A 22,211-nucleotide genomic window follows, 5' to 3' on the forward strand; every position below is an offset into this window, starting at 1 on the left:
ATAAAACTACACTTAGCACAATGCCTGATACATACTATACTTCATCCAACCTAAGACCATCAATTATAAGATATTTTGTCTTCTACTGAGAAAGAAAAAACATTGTCAGTATAAATTATATGGTGCCATTGATAGTAAGAAATGTCCTGATTAAAATGGGGGTGGGGAGCAGATATACATATTAGAATGAGTAAAATATGATGGTGGGTGCTCAGTAAACATCTGAAGGATAGATGGAGGATGTCTTAGTCTGTTTGAGGTGCTATAACAAAAATACAGTGGCTTATAAACAACAGAATTTTATGTCGCACAGTTCTAGAGGTTGGAAATCTGAGATCAGGATGCCAGTGTGACTGGGTGAGAGCTTCTTCCAGTGTGCAGACTTGTCACTGTATCCTCACATAGGAGAAGATATGAGCTAGCTCTCTGGGGCCTCTTTTTATAAGAGCACTAATCCCATTCATGAGAGCTCTGCAAATAACCTCCCAAAGGCACCTCTTAAGACCATCACTTTGGTCATTAGGTTTTTAGTGTAAGAATTTTGAGGGGACACAAATATGCAGACTACAGCAGATGAATGGATGGATGGATAATTGATCTTAACTTAGAGAACAAGAATTCAGACTGACTCATGTATATCGCATTAAAGAAGCTTGCGTGATACTTTCACACAATGTTTAATAAATGTTTATACAACTGAAGCAATAGCATTAACAGCAGATCAAAGACAAAGCAAAGAGAAGTGAAATGCCAAGTAAGCTATGAGAGTGGAGTGTGGAAGGAAAAATTAGAGAAAGCCTCAATTCCTTTGGTATTAATGGGAAGGATCATTATACTGAAGGATGGGGAAAACTCCAGGATTCTTATTTGCTTCTGTAGAGTAGATTATTCTCCTTTAACAGTTCAAATCTAGTTTCCCAGAATATAACTTTTCCCCCAGAACTCTCTATTGCCGAATATTTGAGAGCCAAATTCTGAAGGCAGACTTTGAAAATGACTTCATAGAATCAGAATACTAGAGTTATATAAAGATTAAAATCCAGTTCCCTTGTTTTGGAGGGTTATAAATTTATCTTTTCATTCACTCACTCATTCATTCATTTCAGAAATATTTCCTGAGTGCTTGAACTACAGTAGACATTGGGCTAAGTACAGATGATTCAACACTTCGAGGAGATAGAAAATTAAGCAGACAATTAAATCAATAGATGAGTACCGTGATCGTTACCTAGGAGCATATTTGGGTCTTGGCTCAGTAGAGACATTATAAGAAATACTTCCAACTTTTATATTAATGTGCTCTGATAAATTTGATGGGTAAATCATGCATTTAATCATACATTTGATTTACTTACCAATATTGATTGGTAAATCACACATTGCTACAAATTTCTCCTATCCAATTGACACTTAGGTTATTCCTGACACTATACAAATAATTTGTTTCAGGATTCTCCCATGCTCATAAATCTCCAATGGCTTCTATTCTCTACCACATAAAATTAAGTTCTTAGCTTGGTGTTTAAGACTATTTATATGAGCCCATCATATTATTTCAAGTCTTAGCTTTCAGATATTCTATTTCAGCCATACTGAAGGAACTACTATTTCCTGGACACACCTTGGACATTTCCACCTCCATTCCTTGCTCATGTTATTCCCCCAGCCTATGACACCCTCTGCACTGTGAATCCTCTCCATGTTTTGTGAGACCTTTATAATTTAATCCCTCCTCCTTAATACCATGAGGACAGAGGGCTAAGCACATGGGAATTGGATTCAGGCTGCTTGTGAGATTGTAGTACCAGATACTTAACTCTTGAGTGTCACTAAATAGTCTCAGATGCCAATAATACCTTCCTTATAGTGCTATTTTGAAGATTAGGGAAGAAAAAGCTTATAAAACACTTACCACAGAACTGGGCACAATTTCTGTTTTTCTATATCCCTTGAATTCTTTTTGGTGTTCTTTTAATCCCCCATCACTTATTGTCTTACTGCTATTTCCAAATACGCCTTTTTTCTCAGCAGTATTATTAGGGAACAAATGTAGGAGCAGTGTTTTTTGTTCATCTTTGAATCATCTATATAGTTAACATATAACATATATAAAGCATGTTTCAATCAACTTTTTGAAAGGATAAAGGAGAAGTAGAAGAGATGGATGGTTGAATGGATGCATGAGAGGATGAAGTTCAGCAATGGTGTCATTTGTATTATGTCCACAAGGCAGACTGGCCTTAGTAACAAGGGTGTAGTTCTTAAATAAGCTGGCAACATTTCTAGAGCAAATTTACATATAAAAGAACTGCTGACATTTCTTCCTTAAATGTTCTCTCCAGTTTGGGAAGGAGCAGATCCTTGCATATCAACCTAGTCAAGGCTTTCCAAAAAACAGAAGAAACATGTCCTTATAAGACACTTTGGAGGGTGTCTTCATTTCTCATTCCTGGGGCTGATTTCTTCTCATACTCCATGTAGTCTCTGAGGAATACTGCTGGACAGTTCAGATAAGACCGAGGGAATGGGGCACCAACACCTGGGTCAGTCCTTAGGCGTTCTAGACTGAGTGTTTCACTGTTATCACCTAGAGAGAATCAGAGGCTTTGCTGGTCTCCCTCAATTTGATTTAGAAAGAAGTGGCCTGAAGTCTACCTTTGCAGAAAGACCTGGTCTTGGCAGGTAGCCAGGTATATCTGGTACTCTGCCTTATAAACAGTAGGGTGTTGTATATCCAGTCCTGCCAATTGTACAAACTGTCTTATAAAATAGGTACATAAAGTGAAAGACCTAAACCCTGAAAACTACAAGACACTCCTAAAGTAAATTAAAGAGGACGCTAATAAATGGAAATTCATCCCATGCTCTCCGGTAGGAAGAATTAATATTGACAAAGTGGCCATCCTGCCTAAAGCAATCTACAGATTCAATGCAAGCCCTATCAAAATACCAACAGCATTCTTCAACAAACTGGAACAAATAGTTCTAAAATTCATATGGAACCACAAAAGACCCCAAATAACCAAAGCAATCCTGGGAAGGAAGAATAAAGCAGGGGAGATCTCGCTTCCCAACTTCAAGCTCTACTACAAAGCCACAGTAATCAAGACAATTTGGTACTGGCACAGGAACAGACCCACAGACCAGTGGAACAGACTAGAGAGTCCAGATATTAACCCAAGCATATATGGTCAATTAATATATGATAAAGGAGCCATGGATTTACAATGGGGAAATGACAGCCTCTTCAACAGCTGATGTTGGCAAAATTGGACAGCTACATGTAAGAGAATGAAACTGGATTACTGTCTAACTCTATACATAAAAGTAAACTCAAAATGGATCAAAGACCTGAATGTAAGTCATGAAACCATAAAACTCTTAGAAAAAAACATAGGCAAAAATCTCTTGGACATAAACATGAGCGACTGCTTAATGAACATATCTCCCCTGGCAAGGGAAACAAAAGCAAAAATGAACAAGTGGGACTATATCAAACTAAAAAGCTTCTAAACAGCAAAGGACACCATGAGTAGAACAAAAAGGCATCCTCCAGTATGGGAGAATATATTCATAAATGACATATCCGATAAGGGGTTAACATCCAAAATATACAAAGAACTCATGTACCTCAACAAACAAAAAGCAAATAATCCAATTAAAAAATAGGCACAGGATCTGAACAGACACTTCTCCAAAGAAGAAATTCAGATGACCAAAAGACACATGAAAAAATGCTCCACATTGCTAAGCATCAGAGAAATGCAAATTAAAACCACAGTGAGATATCACCTCACACCAGTTAGGATGGCCACCATCCAAAAGACAAACAACAGCAAATGTTGGTGAGGATGTGGAGAATAGAGGAACCCTCCTACACTGCTGGTGGGAATGTAGATTTGTTCAACCATTGTGGAAAGCAGTATGGAGGTTCCCAAAAAAACTCAAAGTAGAAATACCATTTGACCCAGGAATTTCACTCCTAGGAATTTACCCTAAGAATGCAGCAGCCCAGTTTGAAAAAGACATATGTACCCCTATGTTTATCGCAGCACTGTTTACAATAGCCAAGATGTGGAAGCAACCTAAGTGTTCATCAGTAGATGAATGGATAAAGAAGATGTGGTACATATACACAATGGAATAATATTCAGCAATAAGAAGAAAACAAATCCTACCATTTGCAACAACATGGATGGAACTAGAGGATATTATGGTCAGTGAAATAAGCCAGATGGAGAAAGACAAGTATCAAATGATTTCACTCATCTGTGGAGTATAAGAACAAAGCAAAAACTGAAGGAACAAAACAGCAGCAGAATCACAGAACCCAAGAAAGGACTAAGAGTTACCAAAGGGAAAGGGACTGGGGAGGGTGAGTGGGAAGGGAGGGATAAGGGGAAAAAGGGTAATTACAATTAGCACACATAATGTAAGCAGGGGGCACAGGGAAGGCAGTATAGTACAGAGAAGACAAGTAGTGACTCTATAGCATCTTACTATGCTGATGGACAGTGACTGTCATGGGGTATGTGAGGGGGATTTGATAATGGGGGGAATCTAGTAACCACAATGTTGCTCATGTAAGCATATATTAATGTTACCAAAATAAAAATAAATAAGTAAGTACATAGTGCCAACGTAAAAGAGTACTTTTCCAAAATAATGGACTATTTAGTTCTATAGCTGGGATTCACCTGTCTCCACAAAGCCACATGCCCACCATGTCTTTCCAAATGTAAGGAACATATCCTTACATTCTAAAATTATGTATGTGCACTATATGGTAGCTCCCACTCTTCAGATTTATGGTTGAAGTAGCACTTGGAATAGTGCCTTGAACAATGTGGACATTTCATAGATATTTTTTGAATGCATGCTGAATAAGATACAGTTCAGGTCAAAGGACCATTTTGTAGGATATGTTTGTGACTGTCAATAATACTGTTTCCTTTCTCTCCAGAAAGCATTATACTACTTTTTAAAGGCAGCAAAGGCCGGGAGTGCAAATGCCATGGCATTTATAGGAAAGGTACATTCTTCATCCTGATCAATACCTTTCACTTCTTAAAAATACTAAGAAATTAATGGGACCAGCTAAATGAACCCAGTGTAGGTGACCGAGCTGCAGGCCTCTTTCACAGGGGGTTCCACTACAAACTGAGGATAGTATTCTTGAAGTGACAGTTTGGGAAGAAACCCATACAACAGCAGCCTTTATCAGGGGCACCAAAATCAGCCTTGAAAGTGTACCTATCCCAGGGCTCCTTGGCTGAGTGTAGCTCAGAGCCACCTCTTTGCCTTCACCATGACCCCCCATTTTGGCATATAACAGGATTTCTGGGATAGTTATGCATGGAACTGGTACAGGCCATGACCCAGTGAGGTGCCTCTTCCCTCTATTCCAGGAACGAGAAACAGCTTGAGGCTGAAGCAAGTACATCCTTGGGCCACCTCTAATGGGAGGACACTGGCTGCTGAGCAGCTTTGAGGGAGGCCTGTTATCTCTCCCTCAAAGACCATTCACTGCCCCAGGGCTGTCCTTGGGTCCCTGACAATTTGGATTAGTAACCATGGGGACAAATACTCCACTTCCAGAAGTGCCACATACAGTACATTTAGATGCAAGGAAACATAAGAGAAAACACAAATAGGGTCCATTTGTTTGCCCTCAGGCAAAGTCACTCCATATTGTATGTAGTAGATTATTTCCTTAGTTTTTCCTCTTACTAAAATTGAGGTGAAAGTCAAATGACATAAAATTAACCATCTTAAAGTGTACGATTCTAATGTCATTTACTATGTTCACAATGTAGTAGTGCAACCATCCCCTCTATCTAGTTCTAAAACATTTTCATCACCCTCAAATTCTCTAGTTTTTTACATCCTTTCCAAATTTTTTTTTAATTTAATTTTATTTATTTTTTTTTTTGTAGATGTATTTAGAAGGGAATGCTGCAACACCGCAAAATAATGCTACTGCCTTCAAATATTTTTCCATGGCAACCAGTAAGGTATGTACTCGGCGTTTTCCTGTAAACACATTAAAACATGTGGTCTGATGCCATAAAGTTGATTCCAAAGCCCCATACCCAACTACTTGACCCATGAGTTTTGTGTCCTGGAGAACATCATTGACAATAAAATGCAGTTAAAATAGGGAGAGACACATCTTGTCTTCCTGGTACACGGGAAAGGGCAGTGACTTGTGTTGCCCTAGCAAGAGGCCAGGTTGGAGCTCAGCTTTCCTCCCCACCATCCAACAGGTTATGTAGCTCAGGAAACAAGAAATCAGAGATGAGGACAGAGGAAGGAAAACTCAGTCAATAGCTGCAGTTAGTTCATAACAAAGATAAACAAGAAATGCCAGTTTTCTCCAGTTCAATCTTACCCAAAGGTCAGAAATCCCCCTGGCCTAGGCAGAAGATTGTCAGTGAGGTGGTCAGAACAAGACTGGTGAAAGCATGGCTCTGGAGATAGAATTGTTGGTTTGAACCCCAGCCCCTGCAACTTACTAGCTGTGTAACCATGGGAAAGTTACTTAACCTCTCTGTGCTTCAATTTCCCCACATGTAATATGGGAATATAAAAGAATTTGCCTCCTACTGTTGTCAGGATTTAATGAATTAATATTTATGTGCCTCATATTGTAAAGTACATAAAGCAGTGCCTGGGACATAGTGCAATCTGTTATGTTTTGCAGTCTGAGGCCAGGTAGGTGGAGTGAACTTAAGACAGAATGGATTGGCTCGGTGAAGGAAGGTAGAAATTGTATATAATGTGGCTCCAGCTGGTGAGGTTTTTGCCTTGGTTCCTAGGCCCTGTGAGGCTGGTATCAGTCAGCTAAAACTTCATAGACTACTCCGAATACTTTTAGTACATAACGAATGTTGTTGAAACACCCATCAGCCTAATGTGGGTAAATGGCCTTGATAAACTTTCTCTCTCTGTACAGCAGGAGGCATTTTGTTGTCTTACAATGCCCTACTGCAACACTGGCAGTAAGATGTGCTCAAATTGGGTAGTATTTTCAACTGTTCTCAGTTTTTAAAAGCCCACACATGCTTTAGGAGCCTATTTATAAATGACTAGCACCTCAGAGCTGCTGCTATTGTGGTGTAAATTACTAAGAAGGCTGGTACTCGGCTCTTCTGCCTTGTAATTTGTATGAAATTGTTGCTCAGTAAGACAGTTATCTGGAGTACCATTAGATTAGGATGACAAGGGAGAGCAGACTGAAAAAGAGGTGGGGTAATAGAACAGAGGAAGATCTCTTGTAATCTGGCAAATAACACTGATTTGTCAGCCCCAGGAAATAATGCCAGGAAGTTGAGTGTGTAAATTAACCGAACCCCCAAAATGTTCAGTGTAACCAGCAGTCATCTCAGCTACTTGTGTTCTAAACCTGAGTAGCTTCCCTTACAGAGAAAATCTGAAATTACATTTAAGGTAATTATTCTGAATAACATCAGGTGGACATATATTCTTTTATCATCACCTGAACAATTTATTAGATTTCTCACTTGAGGTCATGGCCAAAGTGAAGAGATTTTGTCTTCCACTCTTTGCACACCCATATTTTCATTTCATTAATTTTTTTTTAAAAACCATTGCTTTTTGTACTTGTTTTTAAGTCATATCAGTGGATGCAAAATTATAACTTGTTGACCTCTTTTGTCTTATTTACTGAGAAACATGAACAGTTCTCCTTGGTGATGTCAGACAGTATTCTCCTGTTATTTTCTTTCACACTTCTGAACACATCAGGCGCATCCCCACTCCACACTTCTGTCATTGCCCCTCCCTTCACAGAACCCCCCACTCTGAGTCCTGCCCACCCCCCAGAGGAAAGCCCAATGCTCTCCTCCCACTAAGCCACTCCTCACCCCTTGGCTCACACCATTTTTTCCTTCTTCTGAACTTGCCCTGCATTCACTCTCCATACTTCTGGAACTTTATTTCTTTACCTTGTGCCTTCTCTCCTGCTGTCTGAAGGTCACATCTCCTCAACTAGAAGAAGACATTAGTCTTGCTACATAGATGGAATTCATCAAATATTTGCCAAACAAATGACCATCTGCTCCCTAAGTCCATGTCAGTTAACCTAAGCAAGAGCATTGAGTCCTAACATGGAAATTGTACGTGGGGGTATTGCCTACACATATGTTTTGTTTGGCCCAGGAAGTGTTCTACACATTAGGATATTTCATATCCAAATCTGGACCTCCATCTTTTCTTGGAACATGGGAAGAGCTGACCCCATGGGGCTTTTTTTCTGTGCAAAAATAACTGTGTGGAGCAGAGAGCTGCGGATCTACCGCTGCCTTTAAACATGGCTCAGACTCTCTGCTTTGTCTCAGCCTCCAGCACCCCTCCATCACCTGGAAGGATGGACTTTTTACATCATCTGTATGGCTCTGGAGTTATCTGAGCTGGCCACTCCTGACCTGAAAGTTCTAAACAGTTCCTCTGGGCCTTAAACAGTTGGCGAGTCATCTCTTGAGCCTCCCTCGCCCCAGACTCCCAGGCACTCTCTTAGAGAAGGAAAGTAATCTGTTCCCACCACTCTAACCTCTCTCCTTCTTTTCTCCCTTCTTCCTTCCCTTCAGTTTTCCTCAACACCTAAATGAGGACAGTTAGCAGAAGACAGACTCACTAGACTTTACCACATCCATCACACCAGGCCTTACTGCCCCAGACCAGACTGTCCCAAGGCTCGTAGGACCACAGAGAGGTGTAGTCAGAGGAAAAGAAGGAAAAAAGAGAGCAGACATATCCCCGCTGTTTTAAATACAGATGGACTGTCCTTGAGAATGCTTACAACAGCTGGCCCTTTGGTATGCATAGGCTCAAACTCTGGAATCTTGAAATAGTTTTTGAACTATGCCTTCTCTAGTTATGTGCTATTTTATTTTTAACCACTGAGGGGTACTCTGATGTGTCCACAATAACTACATTTAGATGGCAAGAAGAAATTAAGAGTTCTCTGTCAAAACAAGTTCCTAGAGCAATACTATAAACCTATAAAACAAACCTACAGATCAGCTGAATGAAAGCCAAGTGGCCAAATGTGGCTCCTTGCTCAGTCACTAAAGGGTGAAATGCATGATGGGTGATAAAAAGAAAAAGTGTTTCTTGGTTGAGGAAGTCACTTTCAAGGTTCACTCTTCATCCAGGATTAATATGGTAAATATTAATATATTTGAATATGTGCTGAATGTTAAATTTGCTAGATACTCTCTTCCTTATACTGTTCAAAATTCTAATCAGAAAGAGAAATGGTAATTAATTTAGCACCAAGTGGAAAACATTGGTGATTTTATAAACAGTCAAATTTGAATAAAGAAATATATACCAATAATGCTTTACCATCTGTAATGGCTAGTTTGAAATTCAATCTCTAAAATATTATTTGTCCATTTATGCCAACCTTCTTGCACCAAAGCAGGAAACAAGTGTCTGGATAGACTTCTCCTTTCTGGAAAACTCCTACTCATACTTCAAGACCTGGCTCAAATGTCACTACCTCAACTCAATTCACTCAGTCCCTACCCTCATCCAGGCAGCTCAGTGACCATCTTCTAAGTGCCCACAACACTCTCAATCTGTTCCTACTATAGGACTTAATTTGACATGATTACCTTAAGAGGTCCAACCTGGTAGGTAAGAGCCCACTAGCCTATGAACTGTCTAAGCCAGGGATCATGGTTTATTCATCTTTGAACTTTTACATCTTACCTCTGTCCAATGCCTATTATGGTGTCACACAAGCACTAAATAAATGCTGAATGAAGGAATGGAAGAAAGATTTTACTTTACTTTCCCTCCTCTCTTTCTAGTCAGAGGAGTTTTTGAAGGTGTGAAAGGAGGAGCTAGAGAGGTGCAGAATAACTTGCTTACTCCCTGATTAACCTGCCTTGATTGATCTCCTATTGAGTGCATTTCAAATATTTGGAATGATTTTGCAGTAATCTTCCTTATCATGAATTCTGGGAGTTTACTTGGATTTTTAAAATTATTCCAGGGTAATGCGATTGGTCTCCATGGGCTTGGTCTTCTTTACTTTTATGGGAAAGGAGTTCCTGTGGTAAGTTAAATGACTTCATTGTCTTTTCAACATATTTCTAAAAATTTATAAGGTGAAATTCATGATCACTGAGTTCAAGGAATTAGTCTCTTACCTGGTTTGCCACACTATCATATCAATAGAGAATAAAATAATCCAGTGAAATATTTGCCAATGAGACATAGAACAAGTTTGTGACAAAAATAGCAACTCTAATTATGTCTTAAAATCATAGATTCTAAGTAACCTTAGAAATGATCTAACCCTGAGGATGTTTTTTGATAGAGAAATTTATCTTCTTAGTGTGACCTCTGTCTTTTGAGTGATCTTCCCCCAATATCTAACAAGACCTACTATCAGTGTAGGAAGAGACATAATCTACAGTGAATATGACATAATTATTTCTTAATATAATCTAATATAATAATGAAATAAAACACCTAACACTTCTGATACTATGTTAATTAGCCTCAATCACATAAGGAACTATCTATGCTCTTTCTCAAAAACTGGAAGGTACTTGTTACCATGGAGTTACACATAAGCCTTTGAGTAACAAAGTGTAATTATCTTGCAGAATTATGCTGAAGCACTTAAATACTTTCAGAAAGCTGCACAGAAAGGATGGCCCAATGCACAGTTTCAGTTAGGCTTCATGTACTACTGTAAGTGTGACAAATATGGCTACTTTGCTTAGAATGCCAAATGTATTGTTAAACCTGCTCCTTTTTTATCATAATTCAAAGCATTGGGGTGTGCAGTTTAGATAGAATGTTGAGGAGGAATTTGAAGAATTCTGAAGGAAAGAACACCAGTTGGGGGAGGAAGCAAGGAGACATAGTGAGGCAATTCACCTCTGAAAAGGTTAAGTTTGAGGTGCCTTGTGATATCCAGTGCACATCCCCAGAAACAGGTCTGACACAAGAAAGGTCAAACTTGGGGAAAAAGATCTAGGAGGCATCAACATACAGGTGTTAGTTCTAAGAGCAGCTGAGACTACAAAGGAAAAGGAGAAAGTGTGAGAGGAAGGAGAAGTGGGCCATGGTCAGAAATCTGGACCTTGGTGCTGTCTTGAAAAGATGGGCAGAGAAAGAGTGGTCACAAGAAGACTGAAAAGTCTTGGTCAAAAGAATAGGAGGAAAAAAGTGATCTTAAGGAAGCTAAGAACTTTCAGGAAAGAATGAATGAATAAGCACTCCTATGAAATGCAATGAAGAGACTGGTTTTCACTTAAAAAAAAAAAAAGCCGAACATCCATGGGACTTGTCAATATGGAGGATGCTTGTGAGGTCATTAGACTGGTTGGGGTGTAAAGGAAGGTGAGAAAGTAGATGGATAAAAATATTTTTGGAAGTACTGTGCCTTTAAATGAAAGGAGAGAGATGGAATGATAGCATGAGGGGGCTAAGAACCAAGAGAGAGGTTTTTTTAAGACAGTGAGAGACCTGAGTACAATTTTTGGCTCAAAAAAAAAAAAGAGAGAGCCAGCCAGTGAAGGTGGTTATGTGTCATGGGAGAGAGAAGGTAACTGAAGAAGAGGATCTAGAAAAAGCTGGGTGGCATTGTGATCTGATTGGGCCCAAGTAGGTGGAGGCCTCACTAGCCTTGATAAAGGGGAGGGATTTCTCACCCTCCAAGACTGGAGAGAGGGAGGAAAGGCTGGTGCAGACATAAATCTGAGGAAGAGGGAGAGAGGCAAGTGAGAAAAGACAATATAAGGTTTCCTCGGTGAGCCAGGTGGTACAAAGTTGTCTTCTGAGAGGGAAGGTAGAGTAGAGGGATTGGCATAGGAGTTCTCAGAAAGCCATGAAGGTTTGTACTGATCTCTGTGGGGACTGATAGAGGGAGTGGCCAAGACAAGTACCAGGAGATCTGGACATACCTGAGTATCCCTGCTATGTCCTTCCTGTCAGAGGTGGAGCTGGGGCCTCAGTGGACTGCACCACCAGGAAGTCAGATCTTGCCCAGAAGTCAGCTGTCATTTTCCACAGTAGCCCAGGGGGAAAGCCTATGCTCTGTTGTCTTGGAGGGTTGCCTAAAGCGGCCTTGTTTCAGTTCATTCCAAGTCCCAGGCCTAGAAACTATCAGATTACTTAAGCACCTAGAATAAGAGTAATAGTATTGGCTAGTGTTTATTAGTCTATATAAATATTTACTTATTTAGTCCTCTCCACACATCTAGGGGGTACCCCATAGTTTATAGATAGTTTATAGAAGAGGTAATTGAGCCATATGAACATCAAACATCTTGCCCAAGATTACAGTTAGTGGAGCTGGGATTCAAACCCAAGCGATCTGCCTCCAGAGCCTTTGCTCTTAGCCACTATCTACATGGCACTGCTTCTAAAGGCTCTGAAATGTTAGAGCTGGAAGGCGATTGAAGGACAAGTAGTGACAGTCCCTCCTTTTGCAAATGAAGTGCCTAGAGGTGCCCAACTCACAAAGGGAGTAATGGAAGAGCCAGGACAAGGATCCCAGCTGCTGGGAGTAAGATGATTTTGCACCCTAGCTCCAAATGCTTCTCCTTACTAGAAGCATGAGTTAAATCTGAGCCAGGCCTCTTGGAGCTGGGATTTGCCTGCTCCAAACATTGCATAGGAAGGAGCTACTGATCTCTTGGTGAGGAAGTGTGACAAGGATGGGCAGACACATCCTAGTGGGGCTTCTGGTCCTCAAAGACCATCACGTGGTCTCCTTTCATTAACTTCAGTTATACCATATTGAGGAGATATTTTCATGGGACTAAACAGTCCTTCCCCTTCAGTTTTCTGAATGGGTCAAGATCATAAATTTCCATATTCTTACTTATGACCCAACTTGACTTTCTTCCCCACAAATAGCGGATCTAGAGCAGCTTGACTTTTGGTTGGCTCTTCTATCCTATTTAAAACACTAAGCATCACTATGACCATTACATCCATATATTATAATGTAAAAACTGAAATAAATAAGGGGTGGCTCAAAATAACTTCAATTTTCAGATGGCTCTGGAGTATGGAAGGATTATAAACTTGCCTTCAACTATTTTTACTTGGCATCTCAGAGTGGGCAGCCCCTTGCCATTTATTATCTGGCCAAGATGTATGCCACAGGAACAGGAGTGTTAAGATCATGCAGAACTGCTGTGGAGGTAAATAATCGGATGTTTTAAAAGTACTTTTCATTTGTCATGCAGAGGAGGTAATACTGTCCTTAAGTTGTTGGTGCCTTTGGTTTTGTAGATATTACCTCTTTTCTTCCAGTTGACAATGTGAACACTGACATTCACCAGGGAGGAACGGCAGTGATGAAACTCAGACTGGGAAAACGGGGGAAGAAATACAATCCCTCCTCTCTCAGATCTGGTTTCTCATCAAGTTCAGGGCTCACCTCAGAATTCAGTTAAGGGGTTCTATTTCAGCCTTCAATCAAATTGCCGGGGCAAATTGGCATTTCTAGCAGGATTAGGAGTTACGACTTGGGAAATGAAAGGCTAGATTTAGCCTAGAAAATATAGCCCACTTCTTCCCAGAAAGCAGGATCCTTAGGTTTTTGATGATTCAGATAAAAACTGACAAAGTGAATTTTTTCAGCCTGAGCCAGTGATATGCTTTTCAGAAAGAATGCTTTTAGAACCTTAGTACCCTTCATCGATTTATTAAACACTTCCACTGCACCAATACAAATACCTCCATGTTGCAATCTGGCCCCTTTGAAACTCATTTGAAAAGCTGCCAGCTAATAATCTATCTTTAGATTTGCTCCTTTGCCAACTTCTTAATGAATTATGTATGGCTAACCTCTTTTGGTTACATAAGGGCTATTCAGCTAAGTTGACATTTGTCCCCATAGAGCTCTGCACACCTCCCTGGTGGTTATGTCACCTACCCCCTCAGGCATTGTCTTCCCTTCATTTTCTACTTGCCACATCAGCAGTGTGGCCTTATAACTTGACCTTTCTGAGCAGCAGTGCCCAGAAAAGCCCTTGTTTAAAAAACAGAAGTCAATGCATTCTTATCCTGCCAAATAGCCTCCAACTTAGGAAAGTTTATTATGCATATTTAAAATGAGCCTCAGGAAGTTTCAGCTCAAGACAAAAAGAACACACACTTGTAATCTTTGAGCCTATCAAAGCTACTATATCTTCACCCTAAATAATTTGCAAAAGCCATGCTTAGACCTAAAACCCTTGCCTGACCGGCCAGCAAGAGCTGAAAACTGACTTCATTTTATCATTCATCTAGAATGAAGTATTCTGGCTAACTAGTCTGCTTGATTTCTCCTCCCATATACAGCTTTATAAAGGTGTCTGTGAACTAGGCCACTGGGCCGAGAAATTCCTGACTGCATACTTTGCGTATAAAGATGGTGATATAGATTCTTCTCTTGTTCAGTATGCACTACTGGCAGAAATGGGGTACGAAGTAGCTCAAAGCAATTCAGCATTCATTTTGGAATCTAGTAAGATAAGTTACAATTCTTAGCAATTTCCAATCATACATATGTATGTATGCCTTTACTACAGGGTCTTTTAAGCCTTTTTCACGGAATGTCTCTGTTTTTTTTAGAAAAGTCCAAAATTCTTGAAAAAGAGAGGATGTATCCAATGGCACTTCTCCTATGGAATCGAGCTGCCATTCAAGGTATCGAACCTGGATAAAAATGAGTGCATACCCAGCTCTGTCTGCTATTATTCATCTGACTTGCTCTAGCTGAGTGTTAAGACATACAGACAGAAAGGTGTAGGCTATCTAGCAGGTGGCATTCCAAACTGTACTGATGTTAGCATCAGTCTTTGGTTAGAGGTCATTGCCAGTAATTTCTTTTCTGTTATTCTCAATTTCCCTGGTTTAGAAAACCATAGGAATTTTTCTATGGCTCTGTCTCCATAGCACCAAAACAGTTGTTTGAAACATAACAATTTTACTCAAGAAGCCATTGTTCTTGGTCTGACTTCAGTCACTCATTTGCTGAGATTTTTCTGAACTTATCAGAGATGTGACCTATGTCTCAATGCTTTTGTAGGCAAAATTACTTAGGAACCTAAGACTCTGTTGATTTCTCTTTTAAAATATCTCATTGATGATTACCACAAACTTCAGGTCTTTATGGTAACTATTAGCATGTTAACATCAGAAAACAAAACCAAATACAACCCAGAGTTAAATGGCAAGATGCTCTCCGCATTCCTGGCACTCCCATGCTCTACCTGAAGGGATCACATGTGATGAGGAAGGTAGGAGCTTTGGTGGGAAACATTGGCAGGTGGCATTTGCATCACTATGTCTCATTCCATTCCTTCCCTTAAAGTATGTTATTAACAGCAGAGAGATACTGCACAGCTGTCACTATCAGTCTTTGGACATGTGAAGAACTCTCTTGCAGTAAGAGAGCAATTTCATTTCTAACTAAGTTTCTTAAAATCATATCATGCTAAGGCCACCTGATCTCATTTCTGTAAGAAGTAAATGGGATAAAAAATAATAATTCTTAACTGATGCTGATGCAGAGCAGAGGAAAAAGTCACAGTGGTGCCTGCTCATATCCAGCTGAGCTGGTGATGCAGTGGCAAGCCGTCCATGCAATGTCAGTGAGAAATCCCCCAAGAAAGAAAAGGCTATGTTTTCTAAAATGCAATAAAGACCTTGCTCAGAGTGGGGGAACAACACCCGCTATGGCAAGTCAGCCCAACTGCAATAAATGCAGGCTCATTCCAAGCAGGAAATGATGTGGGAAATTGCACCAAGGCAAAGAGACATTGAAAAGAAGGGGACATTAATATTAAACAGAGTTCTCCCATATGAGAAAAGTCAGGCTGCTAAAAATAATGTTTCACAAGCAAGGTTAGGCATGAGTGTCCCCGAAGATGTGGCTGTTGAGTGGCTCACTTGAGGCTGGGAAACCTAATAATAAAAGTGTCTGACCTGCCACTGGTGGTGCTTCCTCATGGTGGCTGCACATGAGGACAGGGCAGAAGTGCCAGGACCCAGTCACCACCCTGCGACTGAGAAATCAAAGGGGAAAACCTGCCCACTGTCTGGTGCCCCTGGGAGCCTTTCAGGATTGCCACATGCCCCCAGTCAGCCCACTAGTTAGGGTGCAGCCAGATCCTCTGGAGAACCTGCTTGTTTCCTTCCCTTCTCAAGACTTCAGGGGTCCTGCTTGCTGCTTGTAAAGCTGGAAAATGCACAGAAATCCTGTCCTTCAGTGGTTATGGCCCAGAGGAATCTTGGGGTCAAAGGAGGGCAAAACTGGAGATGGGGTGGGTTTCTCTTTAGGGCTCCTGGGGCCTCTTGCCCCTCCAGGCCCCTCTTCTGGGCAGCATTTGCATTAAGGACTTGCCTCAGCTACCTATAAGTTTTCAAGCAACTGGGAAGCAAACTCTGATAACTAATGTCTTTGGCAGCTTAAGAATTTTATGACATTACCTTTACTCAGAGAGAGCTGAAGATGGGTCATGGTATTACATTTTGATAGAGGATTCTAGAAGATTTAAAAGAACTTCTCTATTTAAAGGAATCAATCCAAAGGAGCTTATTAGGCATTGCACTAGGTCAAGTGGGCAGGAAATTTTGGAAGGAGCCCTATAACCCTTAATGATGCACCTCAGACCGTACCACAGGGGTACTTTTTCCTTTTCCAAGCCTGGACTGAGCGAGAAGGGTTGGCCACAGCTGAGATGGATGTCCTAGGTGAGCATTCCTCATCTTTTCAGTCAATACTATGCTAATGAGTGGCAACACGGACCCCAGAGAGACCCTAAGTGGCCTTCAAAAGAAGGAAGTCTCGTATTTTAAAAAGCCACATGAATTTTTTCTTCTGCTGAATAGATTCATGTTTGTTTAAAAGATTCTAAGTCACTTAACATCTAAGAAAAGGATTTTCTAAGAAGTCTCCTACTGTGTCCATTAATTCCATAAATATTTGTCAAGTACCACTCTAGTTTCTGGGACTATATCAGTGATTAAGAACTTCAAAGTTCTCGTCCTCATGAGGGCAGGAGGTGGACAGGATGCTTTAGGCCTCCAGGAAGGGATATGTGCAATGAGACCTGAATGATGAGAAGCCAGCCACATGAAGAGTCAAAGGAACTCCAAACATGCCAGGCAGAGGACTTGAAGAATCTTAATGCAGAGACTCTGAGGCAAGAATGAGCTTCATGTGTTGAATGAATATTAAGAAGTCTAGAGCATATGGAGAAAGTGACGTGCAGTGAGGTAGCCAGGGAGGCAGAAGACAGGTAAGGCATGACTTGTAGGTCAGATGAGGAGTCTGGATATTATTCCAAGTGCAAAGTGAGGCCCTTGGGGGATTACACAAGGGAATAACATGATTTGACTTTACACTTTAAAAAGACCATCCTTGCTGCCGCATGAAGAATATGTTGGAAAGTGGAGATAAAAGGACAGCTTGGAGGCTATTGTGGCAGTATTCCAGGCTTGGACTAGATAGCGGAGGAGATGACGAGAAACAGGTGTGTTTTAGAAGTAGAACCCAAAGGACTTGCCCCAATGGACTCAATGATGGAAGGGAGGGAAAAATAACTAGGAATGATTACCTTAGATTTTTGGACTGAACAATAGCACTAGCACTGAGATAGGAGGAAAATGGATGATTTTGTTTGAAGGAGGGCATAGCAGGGTGTTAGGAATCCCTACTGAATGTCTTGAGATGCAAGTAGAGAAGTCAGGAAGGCAATCATAAGCACCTGGGGCTAAGGGAGAGGTAAGTTTACAGATATAAACTCAGGAATAGTAAACATAGATGGCCATGGAACTAGATGAGATCACCTAGAAAAAGAGTTGAGATAGAAGGGAGTGGTGGAGAGAGAAGGCAAAAGGAGAGAAGAGAAAAGAAAGGAGAGAAAAATGGAAAAAAGGAGTCAAATAATAAGCTCTTGATATTCTGACATTGAGAAGCTGGGTAGAGGACGAGTCAGGCAAGAGTTTGAAAAGGAGAGACCTATAAGGCAGGAGGGAAATCCAGAGAATGCAAAGTCACTGACGTCAGGAGAGGAAGGTGCTGGGGCAGATAGGTCCAGGGACATGAGCACAAGGAAATGGCCAATGGATCTGGCTGCACAGAGGTTATCAGGCACCTTGACAGTAGCCTTCTCACGAGGAAGAGGTAGACACCAGACTGGGGTGGGTGGAAATGTACATGGGAGGTGAAGGTCTGGAGACCAGGAGTGTAGAACACACTTTTGAAAAGGCTGCACATAAAGGGAACAGAGGAATGGGGAGACACCACGGGATAAAGAAAGGGTTTATTTTTGTTCATAGAAGATACCAAAGTGCATTTGAGTGACTAAACAGGACTGATCTAAGGAAGAGGGAGAAACTGAACCAGGTGAATAAAGCTTCAGGAGTGAAGTCTGAGAACAGGAAGAGTGGGATCCAGTTCCCCAAGAGCTGACCTACCTCCAAAAAATGAATTTTAAAGATAAAATTCACAATTCTTATTCTTTGAGATCATGTGTACTATCCCATGGGGGTTATCCTGCAAAGAAGGCAGCTAGCATTGAGTATTATATTTTATACTACATAAATTATATCTCATCCTGATTCTGCGATTCTGAGTGTTCTTTTTTTCTTTTCTAGATATATATCATTAGGTTGAGGTACTAGGAACTATACATGAACCATGTCAGTTCTTCTCTTTCTAATATTTTCATCAGGCAATGCATTTGCTAGAGTAAAACTTGGAGATTACCATTACTATGGCTACGGGACTAGGAAGGACTATCAAACAGCAGCCGCTCATTACAGCATCGCAGCTTCCAAGTATCAGAGTGCACAAGCCATGTTCAACCTGGCGTACATGTACGAGCATGGGTTAGGGATCACAAAGGTAAGTGTGTTGCTAATAATCCAAATTACTAATGGCAGCAGTGTGGGAAAATTTGTAAATGCTCTGAATTTCATTGATGTCATCAGTAAAGAGGAAGGAAAGAAAAGACTTACCATGTGCTACACCATTCCCCCATGCCAACACATGTTACCCTTACACAGGAGGTATAAATTATTTTCTACATTTATGCCCAAGGACACACACTAGTGAGAAGAATAAATCTGGTCTAGGCTAATTTGCTTCATAAAGTTCATGCTACTTTCCCAGCAATACTAGTGGGCTCTGATTCCCCCAACTCCCTTCTGCCTCCAGGCCTGTTTCCATTAAGATTTTCATTGACTCTCAAACTCTCAGTAACATGGAGAAAGTGGAAATGAGGTCTGAGTTGGATTAATCCAGGTCTTCTACAACACCCACTATGCACATGGCCATGCTGAGCACTCTAGAGAGGCCCAAGAAAATGGATCTCCATCCTTCAAAGACAACACTTGACTTGAGGAGATGAGGCCTATCTATTGAGAAAAAGGCTAACACTACAAGGAGGTATTGAGTAGATCTCTCAGTAAGTGTAATAAAGGCAGATGACATTGGACTCTGACAGGGGGAGAAAGATATCTTAGCATCAGTAATGATAATAGAAAGGCATTGGTGTGTAATGGGTACTGTGTCATTTAAGCCACAAGATAACTGCCCAAGATAAGCCCTATCATTGTCCTCAGGGCATGCATCAGGAAATCCCAGTGTGGAGAGATTAAGTCACATGGCCAACTTTGCAGAGTTCATCAGTGATGGAGTCAGAATTTGAATGCAAGTCTGTCTGACCCCATGATTTGTGGGGAAAGAATGGGCTCTGCATTGAGTCATTCTTAGTGCTTACGCATGTATTTCATTTCAGTGTTTATATTCCTGGCTGCATTTTGAAAGCCAAATAATGAGGGGGATATTAGTTCTCCTATGCTCTCTTCTTTTTACTGGTAGTGTTAGTAATTGAGAATTATTGGAGGGGAATTTCCTATCTGATAGCTGCTAGTGGTACACACTGAAGCCAAGCATTTATTTGGGAACTGACAATCCAGAGGTAGAGATCCCTGCCTCTCTGTGCTCCCCTGTGGCCTGCCTTTTGACTGACTACTTTTCATCAGCTGTGGCACCCTAAGCAGTGGAAAGAACGTCAAGTCCAGATCCAGGCTGTTTCCCTCCTTTCTAGCAGGTGCAGCTCCCTGTGTTTATAAAATCAAGGGTGGGAGTGGAATGGTAGTGTATTGAATAGCTAAACTAGATGATTCTTTGGATGCCATTTAGCCACACCCCGCTCCTCTCCAACTGTCAGCCATGTCTATAAAATAGGACAATCATACCTGCCCTGCTCCATGCTTTGAGGATAAAATGAGCAAGCCTTCATGAAAGGGCTTTGTAGTCAGTGTATGGAATGACTGTTATTTAGATCACAAGAGAACTTGAGTGACTTGCTAAGTAAGGTTTCAATAAGATTAAAGCTTTTGTTTATCATTCCCCATGAAAAACATAACAGGGATGTTGAGAGGCGCATTGTAAAGGGTGAACATGATCCCACCCTATGAGCTAAATTCCAATTAGCTCTCCTGCCACCCTCCCCCTGCTTCCCTTGATTCAAAGATCACCAGCCTCATCCTCACCACAATGATGCCATTTCGCCATGAGCCCCTGCAGGGCAGGAAAGGGCATCCTCTCAGGACATGGGGACATCTGTGCAAGAGAGGACACTTTGCTTTCTGGCACCCAGCTGGCCCCCTGTGTCGGCAGATTTGGCTTCCCTCCTAGGAGTCCCCACTGATCTCTTTCCTAGGCACTTTCTTCACAGAGTCAAATAGCAGGTGTTGAGACATACATTTCATACATTTAGAAAAAACTTTGATATTTCTCTCTGGTTACATTTCTGTCCTTTCCTGGCATGGTTCCTATTATATCATGGGTAGTGCATTTTGATCAGTCTTTCACAGTCACAGGTTAATTTTTTTCCTACAGAAAGTCTCTAAATGTAAAAAGAAAAGGGTCTGCACTTAATCTCAGATCTGGACATGAGAATTGTAGATTTAGTTAATGAGAGCCCATTGCTCTTTGTCTTTATTAATTTCTTTTGTTAGCAATTAGAAAAATAATATCCGAGTACCCAAGAGCCAAGTTTATTAATCTTGCTAACTCATAGTCAAATTAACAAGGAGATACCACCTTTTCTGATTCTTAAAATGAATAAGCTGATAATTAAAAGCTGAAGGCTTGTTCTAGTGATGGTTAATGAAATCAAAGCAATTAGGCGAACAAGCTTTCGCAGTACTAAGTCACAGAGTAATTAAGTCCTTCTCCAGCGAAGTACTTCCCAGTCCTCTTTAGTGGTTCATCCTCATGCAAACCAGAAGGAGAGACGAGTGTAATATCATTACCAGGATTTCTCTAAGACTCCAAAAGTTTTTGTAGGCTCTGTATTTAAGCCCTCTGGGAGAAGGAAGTAGGTATAAATCCACTGTTGGTAGACCAGTATAAAAATATGGGTCATTGTTGTTCTCATCCGTCTTTAGGTGAGTTACCCTAATAGCTTCACTGAGAATTTCCAACTTTGGATTAAGCTCAGTGGCCTCTTTGACTTAAAGCATGGGCCAGGACTGACGGCCCAATGGTGGAGAACACAGAATACCACCTGGGAAGAAATCAGGAGAGGAGCCAAACTGATTTAGAAATGCAAGCTCTCTGGCTCACAGGCTGTCCTGAAACTCTCAACTTATACGGATTCAGAAATACTCCAGAAATTTAACCTGAATGTCCATTCTTCCTGCCCAACTCCTGTCTGTATCCTGGGTCAGGCCAGAATTTCTACTCACATAGGCTTATTGTAAAGGCTTCTCAAGGGTCTTCCATTCTAGTGTCCTTCCTTTAAATATGTGGCAGAGAAAGCTCTGTCCACGAAAGATTTGTGATCCCAACCCACAGGGAGGACTTCCTTCTGGGATGTCTCCTAGTGGAGGCCACATTTCCCAGCTCCCCTTGCGTCCATGTGACAGTTCTCACCTTTTAGTTCTCACGTGAAAGTAAAAGTGAAAAGTGTCGTTTCTGGACTACGGTAGCTAAGAAGTAGATGGAGCTTCTCCTTAGCCTCTTTCCCCTTTCATTGGCTTATTATAGAAAACACAGGGACTCTGGGAATGGCAGAACCATGTGGGAGAAGGAGCTTGAGTCCCTCAATTACCCTGTGAAGGAAACGCATCACCAACCAGGAACACTCACACTGGAGTGTCTAATGTTAAGTGCTGAGTGTTAAGCCATTGAAATTTGGGAGCTTACT

General features: G+C 41.0%; 1 protein-coding gene across 3 annotated transcripts in view; it reads left to right on the forward strand.

The window, feature by feature from the left end:
• SEL1L2 (SEL1L2 adaptor subunit of ERAD E3 ubiquitin ligase) overlaps positions 1-22,211 on the forward strand; it is a 57,948-nt gene that overhangs the window by 30,473 nt on the left and 5,264 nt on the right. For 2 of the 3 annotated variants that reach the window (XM_036892194.2, XM_036892196.2), the window contains 6 exons: positions 4,964-5,032; positions 5,937-6,014; positions 10,025-10,087; positions 10,644-10,731; positions 13,048-13,196; positions 14,614-14,688. In XM_036892194.2, the coding sequence (XP_036748089.2) occupies positions 4,964-5,032; positions 5,937-6,014; positions 10,025-10,087; positions 10,644-10,731; positions 13,048-13,196; positions 14,614-14,688 (522 nt within the window). Of the gene's footprint in view, positions 1-4,963; positions 5,033-5,936; positions 6,015-10,024; positions 10,088-10,643; positions 10,732-13,047; positions 13,197-14,340; positions 14,507-14,613; positions 14,689-18,722; positions 18,896-22,211 lie in introns of all 3 variants that reach the window. The other variant, XM_036892195.2, reaches the window with a different exon arrangement.

Source organism: Manis pentadactyla, chromosome 5 (genome assembly GCF_030020395.1).
Source record: "Manis pentadactyla isolate mManPen7 chromosome 5, mManPen7.hap1, whole genome shotgun sequence".
NCBI lineage: Eukaryota > Metazoa > Chordata > Mammalia > Pholidota > Manidae > Manis > Manis pentadactyla.